Genomic DNA, 22,031 nt, shown 5'->3' on the forward strand with positions numbered 1-22,031 from the left:
GACCTCTTGCTTTGTTCTTTTTTTCAAGATTGCTTTGGCTATATTTACTGTCTTGAAATGCCATATAAATTTTAGGGTGACATTTTTATTTCTATAAAAACATTGCATTTTTTTTATAGCTACACTATTCCCAGTAGATTCAGAGATGGCTTGGGTAGTCCTGACACCACGGGCACAGTCAGTCTTCCAGCCCATGAACATGGTGGGTCTTTCCGTTAGCTACGTCCGCTTCAATTCCAGCCACTCTGCAGCATCACTTCACCTCCTTGACCAATGTCCTGTTTTGACCGGTTGTTTTTACTGTGTAGATACCCAGCTTATCTTCGTGTTGCTGACTTGGTATCTTGTTATTTTGCTGGGTACACTTGTGAATTCAGAAATTACTTTCCCTCTCTCCCAACTTGAGTGTCTCCTCTTTCTTTTCCTTGCCCAAGGCTTCTTCTTTGAGCTCCCAGTTCTGTGTTGAACAGAAGTGGCAAAATATGGGGCACTCTGCTTGTTCTAGCTCTTAGATGAGACCCACTCTCTCTTTCTCCGTTGAGCGGTACCTTTTTAATATATGGCCTTTATTATTGTAAAGGAAATTCCTTCTACTCCCCATATACTATTATATAAAAGGACAGATTAAAGCCTACATTTTGGCATGTGGATATCCAATGATTCCAGCAGCATATTAAATTGGCTATATAAAGCTATAGATCAAAACTCAGTTTTTCATATATATATATATATATATATATATATATATATATATATATGGATAGATTTTTATACTCCATTCTGTCCCATTATCTATTTGCCTCTCTCTATGCCAATAACATCCTATCTTTATAATGATCACCCTACCTGATAAGATAAATATTACATGGTATAAATCTTACAATTAAAAACAACCACTAGTTTTGCTTATCTGAAGTCCTGTGCATTTCCATGGGGATTTTGAAATCATTTTGTCAACTGCAGCAAAAAAACATCTGCTGAAAATTGCATTAGGATGATGTCAAAGCTACAGATCGACCTGGGAAGAATGCCTATCTCAATATGAAGTTTCTCCAGCCATAAACATTACATACTTCTCTGTTGATTTAAGTATTTTTAGGGTTCTGTTCTATTTCCTTTTGGGATGTAAGCTGTTCTGTATTGTACTTTGATAAGTTTAGGGTACTAATACTATGACTAATTTATCAAATTTAACTTACCCAATTTAACATTCCAGGAATATGATACCATTTGGCACACAAAACAGAAAGGACCTCAGGGTGTTAAATGTATCCTTTCCTGGGATTTATTCTGTTGTCTTATATGTTATTTATGCATATGTTAGAAACCCCATAACAAAGGATTATTCTTATTTCAAAGACTCAGTCTTTGAAAGACACTTCTAAAAACTCCTCATGCATAATCTAGTATACATAGTGGTATTTTAGTCAAAGACAGACATATATGATAGTGGTCCCACGAGACCCTCTTGCCCAGTGATATCCTAGCCAACTCAGCTTTTCTAAGTACAATCTATGGTATTAGCATAATGGTGTAGTAACCTAACACATCCCTCAGGACACATTCTCCTTCACACATGGGGCACAACAGTATTCATTCCTTTATGTGGACCCAAGATTCTGTCTTATACCTTCATTCTGGTAACTTCCTTTAGGGATGGTGAGATGGCTCAGGGTAAAGTTTGCCATGCAAACTTGGTGATCTGAGTCTAAACCCTTGAATCCACCTGAAGGTAAAAGAGGAAATTACCAAGTTATTCTCTGACCCCCACATGTACCTGTACCAAGTGTATCCATAGACATATATCACACACACACACACTGACACCCCCCCCCAAGAGTTTTACAAGGATTTCCTTACCAACATTATTTGTGAGACAGAGTCCTACTACCTAACCCAAGCAACTTGAATCCTCCCACTCAGCCTCCCAGGTGCTGGAATTATAGACCTATATACCATATCCAACCTCCTCTAATAATTCTGACAGGGGAGCTCCATACACCATGTGTATGTTTTAAAATGTATTTGTTTTAGCTTCATTTTGCTCAGTATGCAATCCTAGATTGACAGCTTTATTCTTCCCATACTTTAGAGATGTTACTGCGCTGGTATAATGAGAAGGCACAGGAACCTATTCTCCTCCTTAATGCTGCTCCTGTGTATGTAGCATGGCCTTCCTACTTTTCTAGAGGCTTCGGATTGTCCTCTTTGCCAGTCTCCTTAGGCACATTGATTACAATTGCCACCATTTTCTTCACATTTCCAGTGCTTGAAATGCAATGCTATTGTTGGCCCACAATTTTTTTTTTTACAATTTCCTATTTCTTTCAAGCCCTTTTTCTGTCTCCCACACCTTCTCTCCATTCGGTACCCTGATCGCACATTGGTCTTGCCTGAAATTACTGATGCTCTGTCCATCTGTCAGAAACTCTTTTTCCCGTGTTTCATCTTGTAGAAATTTGTCATCATATATTCCAATCCATTTGATTTTCCTTCTGTAAATGATGAGCCTGTATGGAACCCTGCCCACTGTATTTTTCTGATTGTTGTCTTCGTCTCAAAATGTTTGACTTAGGAATATTCTATTACATGTCTCCAGGGCCTCTGTGAGCTTTCTGAGCATATGGGAAACAACTTTGGTGGGCTTACTGGCAAACTCTGAATCACATGCCCATCTCCCCAAGTTAAGTAAAGATGATTGATTATTATCTTCATATGGAGGATGACATAATTTCTGCTTCTGTATATGCCTAGTAGTGGTTCAACTCACTGCTGGCCAGCCCAGGCTTGGCCACAATTAGTGTTGGGCATCCTTAGAGTACTAAACTCTTTTATTTCGGTGCCTGGGAGTAAACTAGTGCTGTAGACAAGCCAAGTAAGCCACCTGCCAAAGAGCTAGCCTGCAGCTCAACAGAGTCTTCTACTTTTGAGCTTTATGCTAGGATATGGTTGAGTTTTAAGAAGCAATTGGATTCTTTGGGGGCACGGTTTGGGGTGACTTAAACTCCAACACTGAGGCAAGACTTGTCTCAGTCTTCTACAGTACGTTTAGATTGAGTTTTCAAAGTCCAGCCAGCACAGCGGACACATCCCTACTTCTATGTGAACACCAAGCATTCTTTTCTTTCATGATTCCCAGTCATTGTTTCTTCAACCTCAGATGTTTTCCTCACAGGCATGTGCTGACCAGTGCCCTGCCCAGGAGCTCTAAGGCCCTCCTTCTGAAAAACCTCATCCTCTCTGACCCTTCATCTCAGACTCCCACCACTCTGGTTTTATCTACTCAAGCAGTCTAACAGCTTCTGCCTAGAGTCCACCCAGGGCAGGAAACTCTCCCAGAGCAGTAAGCTGGGAAGTCTTAGGACCTTGGGGGCAAATTAGTCAATTTCCAATCTCTTAGGGATCCCTGTCTTTCATTGCCTAAAGTCCAAGAACTCCACCAACACTGGTCAAGTTTTCAGGCATTTGGGGTTATTTCTGCTGAGACGGTAAATCTCCCAGCTGCTCTCCTTGATGGGAAACAAGCTCACTTCTTTTGTCATGGTTGTTTGTCTTCTACACTAATGTACTGCAATCTCCTGACCATCCTTTTGCTGGTAGGCTTTTAGGGTGTGTCCAGCCTACAGTTATCATAAACCAAATGGCTATGATCACTGTGACTTGTGTGTTTTAGTGCACATGTCTTTGCTTTTCCAGGGGAAGGATCTACAAAAGAATGGGCAGGTCACAGAAGGACGAAGATGGCAAGGGTTTCAAAGTGGCTCCCATTTCCAGGTTCTGCAGTTCTGACAGCTCCTGTCCTCAGAACCCTTGTACTGTCAGCATGTTCACTGTAGCAGCCGTGGCAGTGGCATCTCAAGATCTTAATACATATTCATCCAGGGACAAATGATTCTCACCAAAAAGGCTTTTGCACACACTTAGGGACCATTTGAGTGTTCTCTCATATGGGTTGTCTGTTCCATACATTACTCATTTTAAAAAATTATTTTAGTGTGTATGCATATATACACAACAACAATACACAAGTGGAGGTCAAAGGATATCCCCTTGGGAGTCAGAGTCAGAGCTTCCCCACCCCCACCCCAACTAGAAGATCCAGATATTTATTCCCCTCCCCACTATGAGATCCAAGGATCACGTGGGTCATTAGGCTTGCCCAGTAAACTCTGAGTCAGCTACCCTCCCTGTTTTATCCATTTGTAAATTGGTTTGCTCAACTCTTCTTAATGATCAACAGATCTCCTTTGTATATTCCTAACACAAATCTTCCGTCAAACATTCCATTATGACCTTCACCTGAATTATACTTTGCCCTTTTGTGGCATCTTGATTTTCATAAATATTCAGCTCCAACACAGTATAATCCTTTTCTACTTTATGTATCTGTTTTTTTGTTTTGTTTTGATTTTTTTTCCTATAGCTCCTGCCTTCTGCGCAGGCGCTCTGCCCCTAGCTACTCCTTCTGATCTTTAGGTTATTAAGTGTTTGTCTGCCTCAAATCACAAAGAGATCCTCCTATGTTTGCTCCTAGAAATGCCCGTTTTCTAAAGCACCGACAATATGAGAAGTCTTCTGTAACTGAAACTTTCTGTTCTTCCACAGGATTTCTGCTCAGCATCCAGCCCGGGGACATGGTTGAGAGGGTATTCAGAGTTCTTGGCTGCACCTCTCCTGGATTCAGTGCTGCCTATGACCTATCCTGAGGTCCCCTACTTGCATCATGACCTGCTTATCAGTTAGCAAAGCAAATATTTTACTTCCCTCACTCCATTCTGTAGTGTCCCCGCTCTGGTTGTTTGAAAGTTTCTATAAACACCGGGCTGCAGAGCGGCTCCCTTTGGCCGGCAGCCCCGGCGGGGAGTTTGTATTTCCTTCCTCTAGCTTTCTTCACTTTCTACATGTTCTATAGTAACTGAGAGATTTAAATTAAAAAGTGAACTTAATCACTGAGCAATTAAAATGAATTACTTTTCCACGGTTAGAAGCTGAAAGGCACCATACTGGGTCTGAGAAGACGGCTCAGCTGATAAAGTGCCTGCTGCACACGCGTGAAGATGCAGCTGGCACTTGAGAAAAGCTGGACAAGGTGGCACATGTCTGTAAACCTGCTGCAGGGGTTGGGGAGGAGTTAGAGAGAGGAGGATCCCGGGGCCTCATTGGCCAGACAGCTTAGCCCAATCAGCAACAGACAGTGAGAACCCCTGTCTCAAAAAAAGAAAAAAGAAAAGAAAAGTAAAGAATAACATACAAGATTAATTTCTGCCCTCCAAACACAAGTGCATACAGACATACACTTGTCCTCCGTACATACACAAAATACATAAATTTAACATAAAATGGCACTATTCCATAAATTTTTCTGTGTAGAGTTTGTCTTGGCCATACTTCCTTTTCTTTCTCCTGCTCCTGGTCTCGTCTTCTTCACAAATAAAGACACACACACACACACACACACACACACACCCTCCCTCTAAAACTACCGTCATCTGCCAAGTATTAGCAATTAATGGGTGAGCAGTTTTTTGTGGGGTTGTTAATTCTGCCAGAATAGGAGGCTTTCTGCATAGAAACATCTGGAAAGAGCTACTTACACTCTGCACCAGGTCCCCTCCGCCTGTATTATTACATAGGACAGTTCTAAGGAGATGTCACCAGTCACCGGAACAGCACTGACTGAGACGTGCATAGTTTACTTGACAGCATTTACAAATTATGTCTCTTGGTCGGAATAACTGACGCTGTGGAAATGCTTCCATATGCTAAAGTTGGACACACCACAGTAACAAGGAAGAAAGGAGAGCCTGTGAGTTGCTGGCTTTCATATATACAATTGACTATAATATGTGCAAATTAATAACTCTGTCCCTAAAGAATTGACCTTCGATGGGCTTATAATTCTTTCTGCTATTCTCTGCTAACAATCAAGAGTAGCAAATTTTACCCCACACAATAGGTCAGTGAGAATGTTGAATGTATCTATGTAATTAAAACAATAAAATGTCAATTGTAAACCTCATTTTAATGTGAAACTCTATGATTTTTCTTCCAATTCCCTGGTTTTCTTCAAGTCTCAAAAGGAGATCCACCTTCAAATTCCAAAATACATGTGTGTGTGTGTGTGTGTGTGTATATATACATATATATACACATACATGTGTATGTGTTTTGTGTGTGTGTATATATATATATATATATATATATATATATATATATATGCATATATATATGTGTGTGTGTGTATGTACGTGCATGTGTGTGTGTGTTCCTGTATATGTACACATGGGTACCCTGTGTGTGGTATGTGCAGGAAAGGGAAAACCCTCCGTCACCATCCACCATGTTTTTGAGACACAGTCTCTCACTAATGTGAAGTTCACCAAGTGGGCTATGCTGGCTGGCCAGGAGCNCCANCCATCCCNCTATCCTTGTCTGTCAATGCACATGCATGTGTGCGTGTTCCTGTATATGTACACATAGGTACCCTGTGTGTGGTATGTTCAGGTAAGGGAAAACCCTCCATCACCATCCACCATGTTTTTGAGACACAGTCTCTCACTAATGTGAAGTTCACCAAGTGGGCTATGCTGGCTGGCCAGGAGCCCCAACCATCCCGCTATCCTTGTCTGCCAATGGTAGGATTACAAGGGTCTGCCTTCACTCCTGGATTTTTAAGTATGGGTTCAAAGTTTTAAGTATTGGGATCCAACTCAGGCACCCCACTGAATAAACAAGACCCTGAGCCCACAGTTAATTCCTTTCCATCCTGACTTTAGAGCAGAGGTTAGCGAACTTCGGCCCACCAGCCAAATCCAGCTCACCACCTATTTTTGTAAACAAAGCTTCACTGGACCGCAGCCATGACTATTCATTTACACAGTCCCTCTGGCTGCCTCCCCCCCCCCCCCCCCCGCCAGGCAGAGTTAAATGAATGTGACAGAAAGTATGGCCCAGAAAGACTTAAAGTATTCTGGGCAGCTCTTTATATTAGTGTTGCAGCCTGGTTAATAAGCATTTCCTCAGTCTGGACTCTTCATGGACACACTGTTGCAAGGCCCATGAATGAGCATTTCCTTCGTCATCTCCTTGCCTGCCTAAGTGGATGCTGCTGCTGCCAGCCCTGCTTTCACTGCCAGGTTTTGGGGGATCCCCAGGATGACAGCCACAGTCACAAAAAGCTCTAAGAAAACACTGAAAAGCAACCTAGCACCCAAGGAAACCCACGTGGCCTCCTTTTCTTGGACGGAAGGCAGGAACCCTGGCAGCCAAGACACATGTGTTTATTATGTGCAGCAACCGCTCTGAAATGTCTTTCCCCTGAGTGAAGAAATCTATAAATGTCAAGGGGTGGAGGGAACCAGCCTTCAATTGCAAAGTTATTAATAATACTTTGACGAGGAGGTACTATATACCAAGATATGATACGGCATTGCTTAGTGTTTTAAATTCAATGTTCTAAAGCAACTAATAAACCTTTCTTTCTTGTTGTCAGGAAAAAGAAAACACATGAGAAAGATGAGGGGGTGGGCAAGATGGCTCAGCAGTTAATGATGCTTTCTGCCAAGGCTGATGATCTGAGTGTAATTCCCAGGACCAGCACAGTGGATGAACTGACTCATATGTTGTCCTCTGATCTCCATAGTATGCCTTGGCATGTACAACACATAGATATACATACACATATGCACACATACATGCACACAGTAACACTTATTTGGGAATCTTTAACCCAGAGATTTGATATATTTATCATTCAGGTATCTTAAAAAAAAAACAAAAAGAGATGACAAAATAATTGAACTATTTATAAATTATTTGTAGCTATGATTATATATCTGAGTATTAAGAACAACAAAAAAGAATGCCGTTAGGGCAAGTCAGCTATTAATACTAAGCATTAATGATTGAAAACACAATAAAAACTTTTTAAAACCTTCTACCTATCGAAATTATGACTGCGGGTGAGATGATAGAATGAGAGGCTGCAAATTTCCAAATCAATCTTGCAAAATGATGTTTGAACCTTGGCCAGGTCCTAATCGTTCCATTAGTTAGTCACTCAACAAGTACTGGGTTGAGCACCTAACCATGCCAGGCTCTACTCTAGAGTCAAAGTAGTGTGTGAGTGGCGCTTGCACGGCTCTGACTTGCCAGTGGAGAACAAGGTACCGCAGAGGCTTCTACCTGGTCCAGAAAAGCAGAACGCACCCCCCCCCCCATATCTAAAAGAAATTAGATAAATCAGTTGAGATCCCACCAGCTGCTGAGAGGAGGGTCGAGCTTCGGCATGCCTTCCTTTCTCAGTTAAGTTTTGATTCTGAACTTCCCCTGGGAAAGCCCTGCCCTAGGAAAGGGTCCTACCAGCTCAGAATGGCTATTCTCCTCCCAGAACCCAGGGAGCTGACAGAGCCCTGAGGTACTTTGTGTCACGTGTCCTGCTTCTCAGAAGCACTGACAGAGCTCCCTGATCCATGGTCAGGCAGCACGGAGCTGGAACATGTACACGAGGCAGTCGGAGCTTGGGGAGAAGTGAGTTCTTCATGTCCTATGGGCCCAGAAAGCTGGTCTCTGGGGACTGGATTCAAGGACTGCGGTCAACTGCCTAACCCAGTGGTTCGAAACCTTACCAACACTGCGACTCTTTAATACAGCTAATGTTGTGGCATGCTCCAAACATAAAATTATTATCATTGCTACTTCATGACTGTAATTTTGTTACTTTTATGAATTATAATGTAAATATCTGATATGTAAGGTATCTTATATGTAAGATAATCTGCTTTGTGAACCCATGGGTTGAGAACCACTGGTCTAGACTAATCCATGGGGAAGCAGCCACAGAAGATGGGGTGGGATAACAAAAAGCCAGGTCCTTCCTTCCCAGAACCCTCCTGGCAGTAGAGACTCCCACCAGGGACCACAGCTCCATATGGAAAGGGGGGTTCCTCTCAAGCCACTTCAGCTTCTCCACCCTTCCCCTGCCTGTGGCCTTGAAGGTGTGTTCGCACAGGCACCAACTCTGGCAAGTGCTCTCCAATCCTGAGGGGGGTGGGGTGGGTGGGGGGGCTGCTTGCAAGCTTTTGCAGTGCCTTCCCACCCAACTCTAGGGACACAGACTGTAAAGTCGGCTCTGCTCTCAGATCAGAGCACTGGCTTTTTATCCAGAAACCTGGAAAAGATGCAAAGACTGCGGAAGATTCTAGAAACAGCGCTTCTACTCAGAATCAGCTGGGACTCACCTCCAGGCAGAAGGAAGATAAGGGAAGTGGCCACAGTGACCCCGCCCCCTCTGGCAGAAAAGCACAATGGCTCTGAGTGGCCAGGACTTACTTACCTTTCTGTGTTCAGTGGAGGGCTGGGGGCAAACAAGCTGAGAACCAAGCAGCAGGAGGGCGCCCAGGGCACTAGGGAAGAAAAAGAACAATAGGCAGGGATGTGAGCATGGTCCTGGCAGTACCTGGAGGAAGCTGGCATCACCAGTTCATTGCTGGAAGAGAGAGGTCAGTTCACCCTGAGTCCTGAGATAAACTCAGAGAAATACAAAGGGAAAAGGAAATAGCCTCACGCCGAGGAAGGCCATGGCATGGGGGCAGGTGTGGGGGTCAAATCCCTGACCTATACCTCGGCCACCCCCCTTTGTGAGATGGGAATACCAACAGAAGTTGGCTCAGGGGTATGGAGAGGGCTGAAAAAGATGGCCACCATCCCTCACACAGACCATAGCACAAGCCAGTGTGTGTAGGTTGGCAGGGTAATGAGGTCAGCATGAAGAAAGGCTCTCTAGTGCTGGCCCAGGCCTGCTCCAGCATCTGTAGCCCTTTGGTATCTCACATGCTCTTTGTGGGTAGGATTGATTACCTTAAACCTTACTGTCACTGCTCCTGATTAGAACTTGTCATCAAGCAAAGGTAAGATAACCCGTTTTTAAAAAGAGTCTGGTCCAGAGATAATAAAAAAACAGTATGCTATATCTAGGCATGTATCCTGATGCTGCCAGTCCCTCCCACCTGGGTGATCCTGGGCAAGCTAGCATCTCTAAACATTAAATAGTCTCATCTTCTGGGAAGATCATGGAAAGTGAAAATGTGCAGGTAGGAAGCTAGAGGAGATATGGGTGGGGCCAGGGCTGGAGAGATGGCTCAGTCAGATGGCTTTACAGTGCTTAGCACCAAGCACCCCAGAACCCACATATTAAAAGTCAGGTGTGGTGGTGAGCATTTGTAATTCCAATGTTGGGGAGGTAGACACAGGAGGAGTCCTGGGGCTTTCTGGCCAGCCAACTTAATGTAGCTACTCAGTGGGTCTCACAGCCAGTAAGCAACCTCGTCTGAAACACAGAGGGCACAATGCCTGAGAAACAGCATTTAAAATTATACCCTGGCCTTCACCTGTGCACACATGTATACACACACACACACACACACATACTCACACACATACACAAACATACACACATACACACTCACAAACACACATATACAAACACATAATCACACACACACATACACACACACATACACACCAAACACACACATACACACACATACACAAACACACACACACACATACACAGAGTCTGGGCTTCTAATCAATAATGCCATTATTTTAAGCAGTCTTGGATCACTTCATCTTTTGAACATTTTTAGTGCTTAACCATAAAGGCATTTAAACTAAGTTGTACAGCAATTCCCAACTTTTTTGAGCCCTCTACCACTGAGAGGTGCAAAACACTGCCCCATACAAAAAAGCCACTGTGTGAGACTAGGAATGAGGAGAACAGAGTGGCAGCCAAGGCTACTGAGTTAGAGGCGAGTTCCACTCCTCCTTCAAGCAGCCGGTGTGCCACCAGGCCAACCATATTGTATGAGCATGTAATATCAAGTTCAGGGCACAAGTATGAAGAGTTGAGCCTCTAGCTAGACCACTGCAACCCAGTGGGATTCCCTCTTGTGGCCACATCTCTAGCTGCACTCTCCAATGAACAGTTACATCAGTGGTTCTCAACCTGTGGGCCATGACCCCTTTGACTCAGGGCTCAACTAAGACCATCAGAAAACCCAGATATTTACATTACGATTCATGACTGTAGCAAAATTACAGCCATGAAGTAGCAACAAAAATAATTTTTTGGTTGGGGGTCACCACAACATGAGGAACTGTATTAAAAGGCATTAGGAAAGTTGATCTACAACCTTAGAGCCAGTGATCTACACTGTTTGGCATCCACATGGCTTATAATAAATAATAGGTCTAGGTGGTGATGTCAAAGAGTCTTCAATTAACTCTAAGAATTATTTATTAAAACAAACAAAAAAATTCATCTATCAAAAACATCCCAAACACACCTTCATTGCAACGTTTGGTTTCATGTTTCATTTTTTAAGAAATATCTTTTAGGACAGTGCCTTATTCTAGATACCCCAGGCTGGGCTGGCACTTGCTGGGTTGTCCAGGCTAGCTTTGAACTCTCAGAAATCCTTCTACCTTGGCTTAGTCCCATCTGGGTGATCCTGGGCATGCTCAAATCTCTCAGCCACAAATATCCTCATCTTCTGTGAGGACCACGAAGTGTGATGCAGATGCACAAACACCCAATACAGGCAGAAAATCAGAGAAGAGAGGGCTTCAGTAGCTGGTGAGGGAGACAGCTCGGCTGGGAAAGCACCTGAGGTGTAAGCGGGAAGACAACACTTGGGTCTCCAAACCTCAGTGAAAAAGAGGCTTGGTGGCCCCGGGCTTGGGTTTGTCTCCTGGTTTTTCCTTGTGTTTAAAATATCCTTTCTCACGGAAGATATCCTGATCACCTGACTGCAGCTTCCCCTCCCTCTACTCTTCCCAGGTCCTCCCCACCTCCCCTCTCTGGGTTTCTCTGCACAGGGTCTGGCTGAGGGTATCTATATCTAGATTTGTCCCCCTCTACATCAGGAGGAAGCATCTCTGATGATGCTGAACAAAGCACTGTTCTATGACTATAGCAGAGGCCACTGGGAGTCATTTCATTACTATGGGGCTCTTTTCTCCTAGTAGCATTTGGTTTTACCATAGGTCTTTGAGCTACCTAGTCTTAGGTTCTTGGTCACCCAAGCAGTGCCAGATATGGGTTCCATCTTGTGAAATGGGCCTTTGGTCAAATCAGATATTGGTTGGTTACTCTCATAAGCTTTGAACCACCATTGCCCTAGCACACTTTGATGGCAGGACACCGTTGTAGATCAGAGGGTTTGTGGGTGGGTTGGTGTTTACAGTTCCCTTATAAACTACATTCCAGCATGGAATGTAGGGATGACGGCTCTGTACAGGGACCAGCTTCACTTCTCCAGTCCAGTGAGTTGTTAGGAGTTGTCTACAGCAATGGGGCCTTGCTGTCCGTTTGTAGGGAGCAACCTGTAGTTATGGCAACAGCCTGGGTTGTTTGGGGGTTCTCAAGAGACAATCCCTTTTCACTAATAATTCAATTGGATTTAACCCAATTCCAGCTCTGGAAGCTTTACTTATGAGAAAAGATAGAAAAGAAAAACTTTGTTGTCCCCATTATTCAGTGATTTCATGTAGATCACCCTCATGTATGCATGTGCATGTGTGTGTGTGTGTGTGTGTGTGTGTGTGTGTGTGTGTGAAGTTTCTACTACATTAGGTTTCCGTGCTATTCTTCAAATGTCCCTTAATTTTAACCGATTCTCCCTCAAACCCCCTCCCTCCCATGCTGCACCTAATCTTCCACCCCAGCCTCCCCATCCATCCATAATTACCTATTCTATTTCTCTTTCCTAAGAAGAACTACCTGTTCCCTCTAGTTCCTTACACTATACTTACTCTTTATGCTTCTATGAATTGCAGCTTGGTTATCATTAACTAAACAGCTAATTTCTACAAATGAGAGAATACATATCAAATTTGTTTTTCTGGTCTGGATATCTGACTCAGGGTGGCCTTTTTCTAGTTCTATACATTTGTCTACAAATTTCATGATGTCATTTTTTTAACGGCTGAGTAGTGCTCCGTTGTGTAAATGTACCACATTTTCTTTATCCATTCTCCTGTTGAGCTGCCATCTAAGTTGTTTCCTGTTTCCTGCTAGTATGAACAGAGGAACAATGGACATGGTTGAGCAGGTGTCTCTGTGGTAGGATGAAGTGTCCTTTGGGTATATGCCCAAGGGTTGTGTTGCTGGATCTTGAAGTAGATTGATTCCCAGCTTCCAAAGGAACTGCCATACTTATTTCCAAGGTGGCTATACAAGTTTACACTTCCACCAGCAATGCGTATGTGTTCTTACTGCACCCATCCTTGCCAGCATGAGCTGTCAGGGGTTTGGGCTTTATTTGTTTTTTTTTTTTGTTTTGTTTTGTTTTGTTTTGTTGTTGAACTTATCCATTCTGGCAGGTGTAAGATGAAATCTCAAAGTGGTTTTTATTTCCATTTCCCTGATGGCTAAGGATGTCAAAAATGTCTTTAAGTGTTTCTCAGCCATTTGTATTACTTCTTGTGAGAATTCTCTGTTTAGATCTATACCCCATTTTTAATTGAGTTGTTTTCTTGATATCTCGTTTCTTGAGTTCTTTATATATTTTTAGATATTAGCCCTCCATTGGATGTATAAATGGTAAAATAAATAAGGGAAAGAAAGAAAGAGAAAGAGACAGGGAGAGAGGGAGAGAGAGAGGAGGAGAGAGGAGAGAGAATGAACTTCTCCATTCTGTAGTCTGAATGGCATGGATTTGAAATTCCAGTACTAGGAAGGGAGAGGAGGGAGGGCTTGAGAACTTTCTAGGCAGCCAACCTAACCAAAATGTCCATCTTCAGCTCGGTGTGAATCCCTATCTCAAACAGTTCCTAAGCAATGACATCCTTATATGCACACACACTTATATAAACATACTTATATATACACATGTATGTATGTATGTATGTACACACACACACAGCAATGGACCAGAAAACTAGCAGAGAGATGATACTAAAAGTGCTTGATACATTGAATCAATGAATAATGTACTGAATTAATGAATGGTGCCTTGAATTAGTGAACAGTGCCTCCCATTCAGATAGCCCCTGAAATTGTAGACAGATGAAACTCATGGGAATGAAGAGATTTTATAATATCCAAAATAATGTCTAAATGTCTTTTTATAAAAGTTCTTTTTTTTAAAAGAAGGGTTTTAAATTTTTTTCTATATGAAACCCACCCCAAATCTCACCAGATTTCCAAGAGACATGCTTGCTGATGCGTCTCCTTTCAAAGACACAACATGAGTTATATTTAGACGCTCCAGTGTCTCTTCCCTTCACTAGCTGGGCCCTGGTGAGGCTCAAATACACAGGAATCCCCAACAAAATCATTGTGGGATAAAAATCTTAGCTATGAAATGGGCTCTGCTCTGAATGGAATAAAATAAATTCCCCCAGAGGGGAAATTATTCTTTGGGCTGCAATAACAGCAGTCGGAGCAATATATAACCCCAGGGGCCAGAGGAAGCTCTGCCAAAGGCTGAAGGCTTCCACCCCTGCTCAGCAGAGGCTGTCTTGGGCTACCCAACCCTGCTCACACATACCTCACTAATTGATAGTCTGTCTCTGTGCCCACACTTCTTCCAAACACAGGACAACCCAGCACAAGCCCCTGTTCCTCCTGACCCCGTTCCAGATGACTGCTGGGGAATGGGGGATCATGCATGTGTCTGCGTGAGGCTCCTGGGTTATTTCACTTGGATAGTTTGCTTTGGCAAAGGGCTTTCTGCTTGCAACGTTCTGACAAATTGAAAGCTACCAGGACCTTTGGCAAATAAGTCAGAAGCTCCCCCTCAATATGGAAGTGAGGAATCACATACTTCCTAAGATTTTCTGATCCACCTTGCAGTCAAAACTACCCAGTATTTCAGAGAGAGAGAGAGAGAGAGAGAGAGAGAGAGAGAGAGAGAGAGAGAGAGAAGGAGGGGAGGCCATTTGTCCACTGCTGGCATAGGTTTCAAACACTATATGAAAAAGTAATGCTTACTGAAATGGTACAAGATTTACATCACAGAAGTAGGGCTCTAGGCTTCTGTATCTGCCTTGGCCAATTCTGATCCCCTCACTCCACACCCAACCATTCAACTACAGCATGGGCTGTGTCTCCACACTGCCTAGGCCACATCCCCTCAATAGGTTCAACACCATTTGAGCATCTCAAATACCTAAACCAGGGAAACAAGTGGGAAATACCTCTTCATTTCTTTCCTCCTTCTGTTCATTCGACCCAAGAGATACATTGGGAATGACCTAGAATTGAATCAACCTGTGCCAAAATCTCAGCAATGACGTGCAATCCTCACCTAGGGTGGCCAACACCCTTGGCCCCATCACTGTCAGACACTGGATCTGCCTGGGAACAACAGTATTATTTCTATAAACTAAGCACTTGGTATTTTAATACATCCATTTTCCTTGCCAAGGCCACCCTTACCTACATAAAAAGTTCTAGGCCATCTTGGGCTACATGAGACCCTGTCAGGAAAAACACAATAAGATGGAGAAGAGGAGGAGGAAGAGGAGGAAGATAAGGAGGAGGAAGAAGAGGAGGAGGAAGAAGAGGAAATGATGGCAGCAGTGGTAGGCAATCATGTGAATTCCAGTGTTTTAAACTAATCTATGTATTTCCCCTATTCTCTTATGCAGAGTGTTCTGCCCTTAAGGGACTTATCTTCGTTACCCAGCATCACCATGTGAGTATCGCTCAACGTGCTGGTCTTTGGTGCATACAAAGTCCCTACGCTTCTGGAGAGAGACAGAGGCTCAGACTTGTCACTGCCTCCTTCCTTCTCTCAGTTGAGACCATTCACTGTACAATTGTGTCCCCTTAACTTGTCTCCCATCAGGTGCCCCTGCCTGAGAAACCTGAGGGTGACCCTGTATTTACGATTCTCCTGCCTCCACCATCTGAGTGCAGGGCAAACTGGGAAACTCGGTTCCAAACAATTGAGGGGAGAGAAGAAGAGGGAAATGCAATCAAGCTGCAGCCAGACCAAATCCAACAGACTGGGGAAAGGCCAGCGTGGTCTGTGAGAAGCGAAAACATTTCCATTTTATGGCATGGACTTAGACACCTCTCTAACTGCATGTGGGTTTTATTGCGTATTTACAGGTTTTCAGTACTTGCAGCCATTCCAGTTCTCTGGAAATGCAAGGTGCATTATCTACCACGCCACAGCTTTTGGAAACTCAGAACCCTTTGGTGAGTTCCTCTCTGTCTCTCCAACTTATGGTGTCTCCCTGAAGCCAGAATTAAGATCAGTTCAGAGAAATTGAGGGAAGAAAAGAACCGGGGGCAGAATGAAGAGGTGGAGGGGAAAAAAAAGAGGGAAAGAGGAAATAATAATGAAATGCTAAACGAGGGGCTGGGGTGTGGCTCAGTGGTAGCGTATGGACCATCATGCTTGAAGCCCTGGGTCCATCCCCAGCACCACAGGTACAGCCCAGTGGTTTGGTTCTGCATTACCTGCACTCAGATGGTATAGGCAGGAGGATGGAAAGCACGGGGTCCTCCTCTGCCACACAGTACACGTGAGGTCAGCCTGCACTACGTGACGCCATGTTCAAAGAAGATAACAAGAGGAGGAAGAGCCAGGAAGTGGAGGAGGGGAACAGAAGGAAGAGGAAAGGGAGGAAGATGAAGAAGAGAAAGAGAAGGAGGAGAGAAAAGAGAAGAAGCAATAAATCAAAGTGAGGCTGGGTGATGTAACACTCCACATCAGTTCTTTTTTTAAGGCATCCCATAATTCGCAACTAGTGGGAGAGACGGCAAACTAGTAAAAGGAAAGCAAGGGAAAAGAAGGGTCCTACAAATTGGGGCAATTGGCTCTAAGTCTTGAGGACAGAGGCAAAGCCTTTACCTGGGGAGGCAAGGAAAGGCTAGCTGGCAGCCCAGTGAACGCACCTTGACACCATTCAACTCCATCTCAGTACAGAATGTTCCAGCAAATCCTACAATCAAGCACTGAGTGATGAGGATGGGGTCCAGGTACGGGGCTGTGCCAGGCATAAGGCAAAAGCAACCCTGTCTGGACGCTTGCCGTCATTTTATAGGTAGGCCTTGCCAGGGCTCTCCTCCAGAAATTCATTTTATTTCCTCTGGCCTCGATGTCTGCTGCTCAGATGGCTCCCGCCAGAAAGCCACAGATGAGATTCCAGTAGGTTCTTCCTGGACGTACCTCCACACTCTCCCTATCAGGGTAGGAGCACTCGCATGCCCTGTGTTCCCAAACCTGTTTACATGGGTAGCACAGCTCAGCGAATGCACAGAACACCCAAACGGCTTGCCTTGCAGAGCCGAGAATCAGAGCGCAGCAGGATTATTTGGTGGTTGTCTCTACAAGAGTGAGCTCAACGCTGTGGAAAGACTTCACCAAAGGCAGGCAGCCAAAGGGGAGGGAGCGGCTGGCAAATTAGGTGTGGATGGGACAACTGTGGATGACTAGGGGCAGAAAAGAAAACCTGTGAAACCTAGAATAACTCTGTCCTCGGAGCGCTCTGCAATGTCTTTAAACTCGCACACACCAGCTTTAAAGTGGGAACCTCAGATGATGCTTACGGGTGTGGTTTGTGCAAGAAAGACGATCAGGGCCTCATGCGCAAAGAAAGGCTCTTGGCCCCACATCAAAACAGCCTGTGCGCTGTGCTTGGATAAGCATGTGTTTTAAGTTTAAAGTAAACTGTTGAAGGTGTGCTAGTTCCTACGGTTTCCCTGCTGTAACCTAATTAAGTTACTGATCATCCAAGTCAGGGATAGAAAACTCTGTCCTAATTTCTTTCATATAAAAGGTCATCAATACTTCCCGAGCTCGACGGGTCACTTTCAGTGGGTTATCCTTCGCACTGTGGGCCAGCCGGCAGCCACTCCTTCCACATGCTGATGTATGTACTGTCCCCTGAGCAGTGGTATAGGGGGGCAGCTAATGCAAATCCTGGGCTGACTCTTGGTTTGTCTTGCTTGCTTGAGGTTGTTTTAAGGCAGGGTCTCATTCCATAGCTTCAATTGCCTACCCTCCTTCAACTGTTCAGTCCCCAAGAGCTAGAACCATAGGCAGGGGCTTCTATGCCTGTCTGGCCTACCTTAGGAACACTAGGAAGTTTAAATACTTGACTCAGTGCCTCCTCTTCCTTTTCCTCCACTTCCCTCCTCTTCTTTCTCACTTCCTGATCTATAGCAAAAGAAACGGTGATTGACCTCTGACCTTTCCAATTGCCACGTAGTTCTTCACCCTGGGGGAGACCGCAGCATTCACTGACCGACTGCACCCCAGATCGCCAGCCCTGTCTTGGACACTCTCACACACAGGCAAACAGTTCTCTGAGCCCATCTCCCCTCACATCCGTCCTCGGGGTCCTTCCCCGCAGCCCTGAGAGCAACCACCCTTCCCGCTCTCGTTTCCTCAATCCCGTTTGGTCGTATTTCTAAGTGGAATGGCTGACAGGCATTAAAGTAATAATACTTTACTGGAGTGTATATCAAGGAAAAGAGAAACTAATGTTTTCAAAGACTAAAACCAGACACTTGACCTAAGGCCATGGACTGTAAAATCCTTAAAATGATCCAGACCTCTCCTCCGTAAGACCTATAAAATCCACCATCTAGCTGTAATGGCCCTAATTACATCTGCATTTCTTCAAAAACTACCGTTCAAAATAAAAACGGCCAAATCAGTTCTATTTCCTGCCAATGTAACCACCTCCTTGGCATTCTGTACCTTTGTTTCCTCCTTTGTTTTTATTGGAAACATGAAGTTTGTCGGCTCTGCTAAGGCACTCTGGGAAGTGGGCGAAGAGCACCTGCCGCTCCGATGTGGCGGTGCCTACAAAGAAGGTAGGGCTAGCAAGATGGCCCGATGGGTAAAGCACCTGCTAAGCAAGCGCGAGGACCTGAGTTCAGATCCCGAGGCTTGGGGCATGGCGGCTGACATTTGTAATCCTAGGATTGGGGAGGTGGAGACTGGAGGATCTCTCAGGCTGGTCTCAGGCTTGTCTGGTCTGTCAGTCTAGGGAATCTCCAGGTTCAGAGAGATACCGTGTCTCTGCATGGAGGACCGGCAGACTAGAAGAGGCCCGGCTTGGACCTCTGGTTCTTGCATACATTCACCACACATGCATGCACACCTGAATGCATACAAGCATGTGCTTGTGGATATGCACAACCACATATACCACACAGCACAGGCAAATGCACATATACACACAGGGCGTGTGACTTGAAGTCTTAAGAAATGCAGACACCTCTGTGTCATATAGCACACTTGCTGTCTTGGAATAGATGTAGACAAATCTCGCTTAATCTGGTTTCCTCCAGCCCTTTGATCTGAGGGATTTTACTCATCCTAAAGCTCGCATGTGCATCTGAGCTTATCCAGGACTTAAGAACCCGCTAACCAGCTCATCCAAGGGTTACAATCTTCATGGCTCTCCCAATGCTGGCTTTACCTATGATTCTCTGCATTACTATAGGCTCTGAGCGGAGCAGGGGTCTATGTTAACTCCAGGGCTTCTCCACTGTCTCTTTCAATGTGGATGAAGTTGACTTTCTGTTGTTCTGTGGTTTGGCAAAGACTGGGGAGGATTTTTCAACTAAATCTCTGCCTGTTGGAATTGTGAATCCCCCTGATTTTTTTTCCCCCTCTCAGATTCTGTGCAGCACGTGTTAACGGCAACCTGCTTTCTCTCTAGGTAGAAAAATCCTCCGACTCTTCCCAGATGTCTTCACGCATTGGGTCACTTTGATAAATATGAAAACGTGCCTGTTCCTCTCCTACCAGCTCTGTCAGAGGCACCTCACTCTGCATTGGAACCAACCCACCCCCACCCCCACCCCCAACCCCAACATTTGGAAAAGCATTGCAACAAAAAGCACAGTAGCATTGGTGTTATTTGTTTCATCTGTAAAATTAAAAAATGCATTTACATGGTCCTGGAGAAAAGCATGCGCACAATTGGGCCAGGGAGATGGCTTGGTGGGTAGACGCATCATGCCCAGCAGGGCAGCATCCAAGGTCACACGGTGGAAGCTGGGAGCTGATGCTCAGAAGTTATCCTCTGACCTCCACATCTCCCTCCCTCTCTCCTCTGTCTCTGTCTCTGTCTCTCTCTCTGTCTCTCTCTCTCTCTCTGTCTCTCTGTCTCTCTCTCTCTCTCTGTCTCTCTGTCTCTCTCTCTCTCTCTCTCTCTCTCTCACACACACACACACANCACACACACACACACACACACACACACACACACACTTAAAGATATTCAGCGGGTAGTTCATGTCTGACTTATGATACAGGGATTTGATGGAAATCTCCAGTTTTAAAGTCCCACAGAATTGCCTGCCCACCCACATAATTGACATTTTCTTTCTGCCATCTTGGCAGCAGAACCCTTGATGAACTGCCTACCAAGAAGACCTGTCAAGGCAATCTTTGCCACAGGACCCAACACAGGGCCTGCCAAAATTCCACAGTCCCACCAGCCACGTAGCAAGGCCACATGCAGTTTCCAGTTGCTCCACCAGGCTAAGTTCAGAGGCGTAGGCAATTTCTTAGAATCCATGCCCAGCGCAGAGGTAGGAGGCAAGCCTGCTGTGAGGCCTCCCTCACATGGGGGGCAACTACCACCCTAGCCCATCAATACAGAAGGGGCATCCATTCAGATTCCAGGAAATAAGGAAAATATAGCAAACGGGACTTTACCCTTGAAATGCTCTGCCTACGTGTCCTGGGTGGTCATGTGCTTGGGAGAGCCTTGTTGATGACAGTACACTTACAGCTATTAGCTGGGTAGGGACTCCCCCTCTTATCCTCCACTGGCTCTCTCCATCCTTTCAAGGTCTGGATGTAACTTCTACTTCTTTCTACCCTAGTGCCACGTGACGAGCTGCAGACGATGCCTCCTGACCCAACTGGCTTACCTTCAGTTCTCACGTATGTGCAGCTCTGCAGCAGTACTTTGGGACCTCCCAGTAGTCTGGCACACACTGCATGTTCAGAGATAGCCTATGATTTGAGGGTGACAGCTCAGCTGATAGAATGTTTGTCTAGTACACATCAAGTCATGGGTTCAACCCCTAGCACCCGACCTACATGGTGGTACACACATACGATCCCAGCTCTTGGGAGGTGGAATTAGGAAAACCAGGAGTTTAAAGGTCATCCTTGGTTTCACAAAGAGTTTAAGGCCAACCTAGGATATACAAGGCCCTGTTTCAAGACAAATTTCATATTTAAGTGGTAAGCTTTAAGGCCACCAAATGTTGATTTAGGCTGCTCTGTTGATATCTGGATATTACGTAGGTTGAGAATGAAACTTTCCTGCCTTCTCTTGCTGGCATGTGACATACCTGTGACCCTGTCATCAACAATAAGTTTTGTAGTTCCGGTGGGATTTTGGATTTCTAGCCCACACATGACTTGCTCGTGTAAAATTTTATAAGCAACAACATAGTAAAGCACACGCATCCACTGCACTCCATTAAATACTGGGCCCCGAAGCATCTGCCTGGCAAATGCTGCAGCCTCGCTGGGCGATCGCATGTGCTGACATCATAACACATCACAGACCGCGTGCATGCGCAGCATGAGTTGCCGGCATCCGAAGCTAATGCATGGTTAGAGAGGAAGCAAGGCTAAGACACCCCGAGGGTGCAGCTCTTCAGACAGCACGCTCTTCCTTCCTCCCCTCCATCCAGATTGGCGATCAATTAATTGCAAAGAGCATCCCGAGACCTCAGAGTGACCTCGTCACAGAACTATCAACTACGAGACCTTACTTGGGATGTTCAGGATGCTCAAAAGGCAACGAAGCTAAAACAAACATTGAATAAACTCAGTGTGGGGAAGATGTGTGAAAATCAACTAGAAATCCCAACTCCAACTCCAAACGCTGGCATTTAAAACAACAGATTCATTGATCTGACAATGTGTAAATGTTACAAATCTTTTCCTAGAGGGTTCATTTTTATCAATAAAATCCTGTTGTCTATTTTATATATTGAGACCTCTAGGATTTTAATGAAATAAAATTTAAAT

At 44.7% G+C, this 22,031-nt stretch overlaps 1 protein-coding gene across 2 annotated transcripts in view; it reads right to left on the bottom strand.

The window, feature by feature from the left end:
- Thsd4 (thrombospondin type 1 domain containing 4) overlaps positions 1-22,031 on the bottom strand; it is a 560,327-nt gene that overhangs the window by 511,439 nt on the left and 26,857 nt on the right. For both annotated transcript variants that reach the window (XM_029543546.1, XM_029543547.1), the window contains exon 3: positions 9,335-9,404. In XM_029543546.1, coding sequence (XP_029399406.1) covers positions 9,335-9,404 — 70 coding nt within the window. The remainder of the gene's footprint in view (positions 1-9,334; positions 9,405-22,031) is intronic.

Source organism: Mus pahari, chromosome 10 (genome assembly GCF_900095145.1).
Source record: "Mus pahari chromosome 10, PAHARI_EIJ_v1.1, whole genome shotgun sequence".
NCBI lineage: Eukaryota > Metazoa > Chordata > Mammalia > Rodentia > Muridae > Mus > Mus pahari.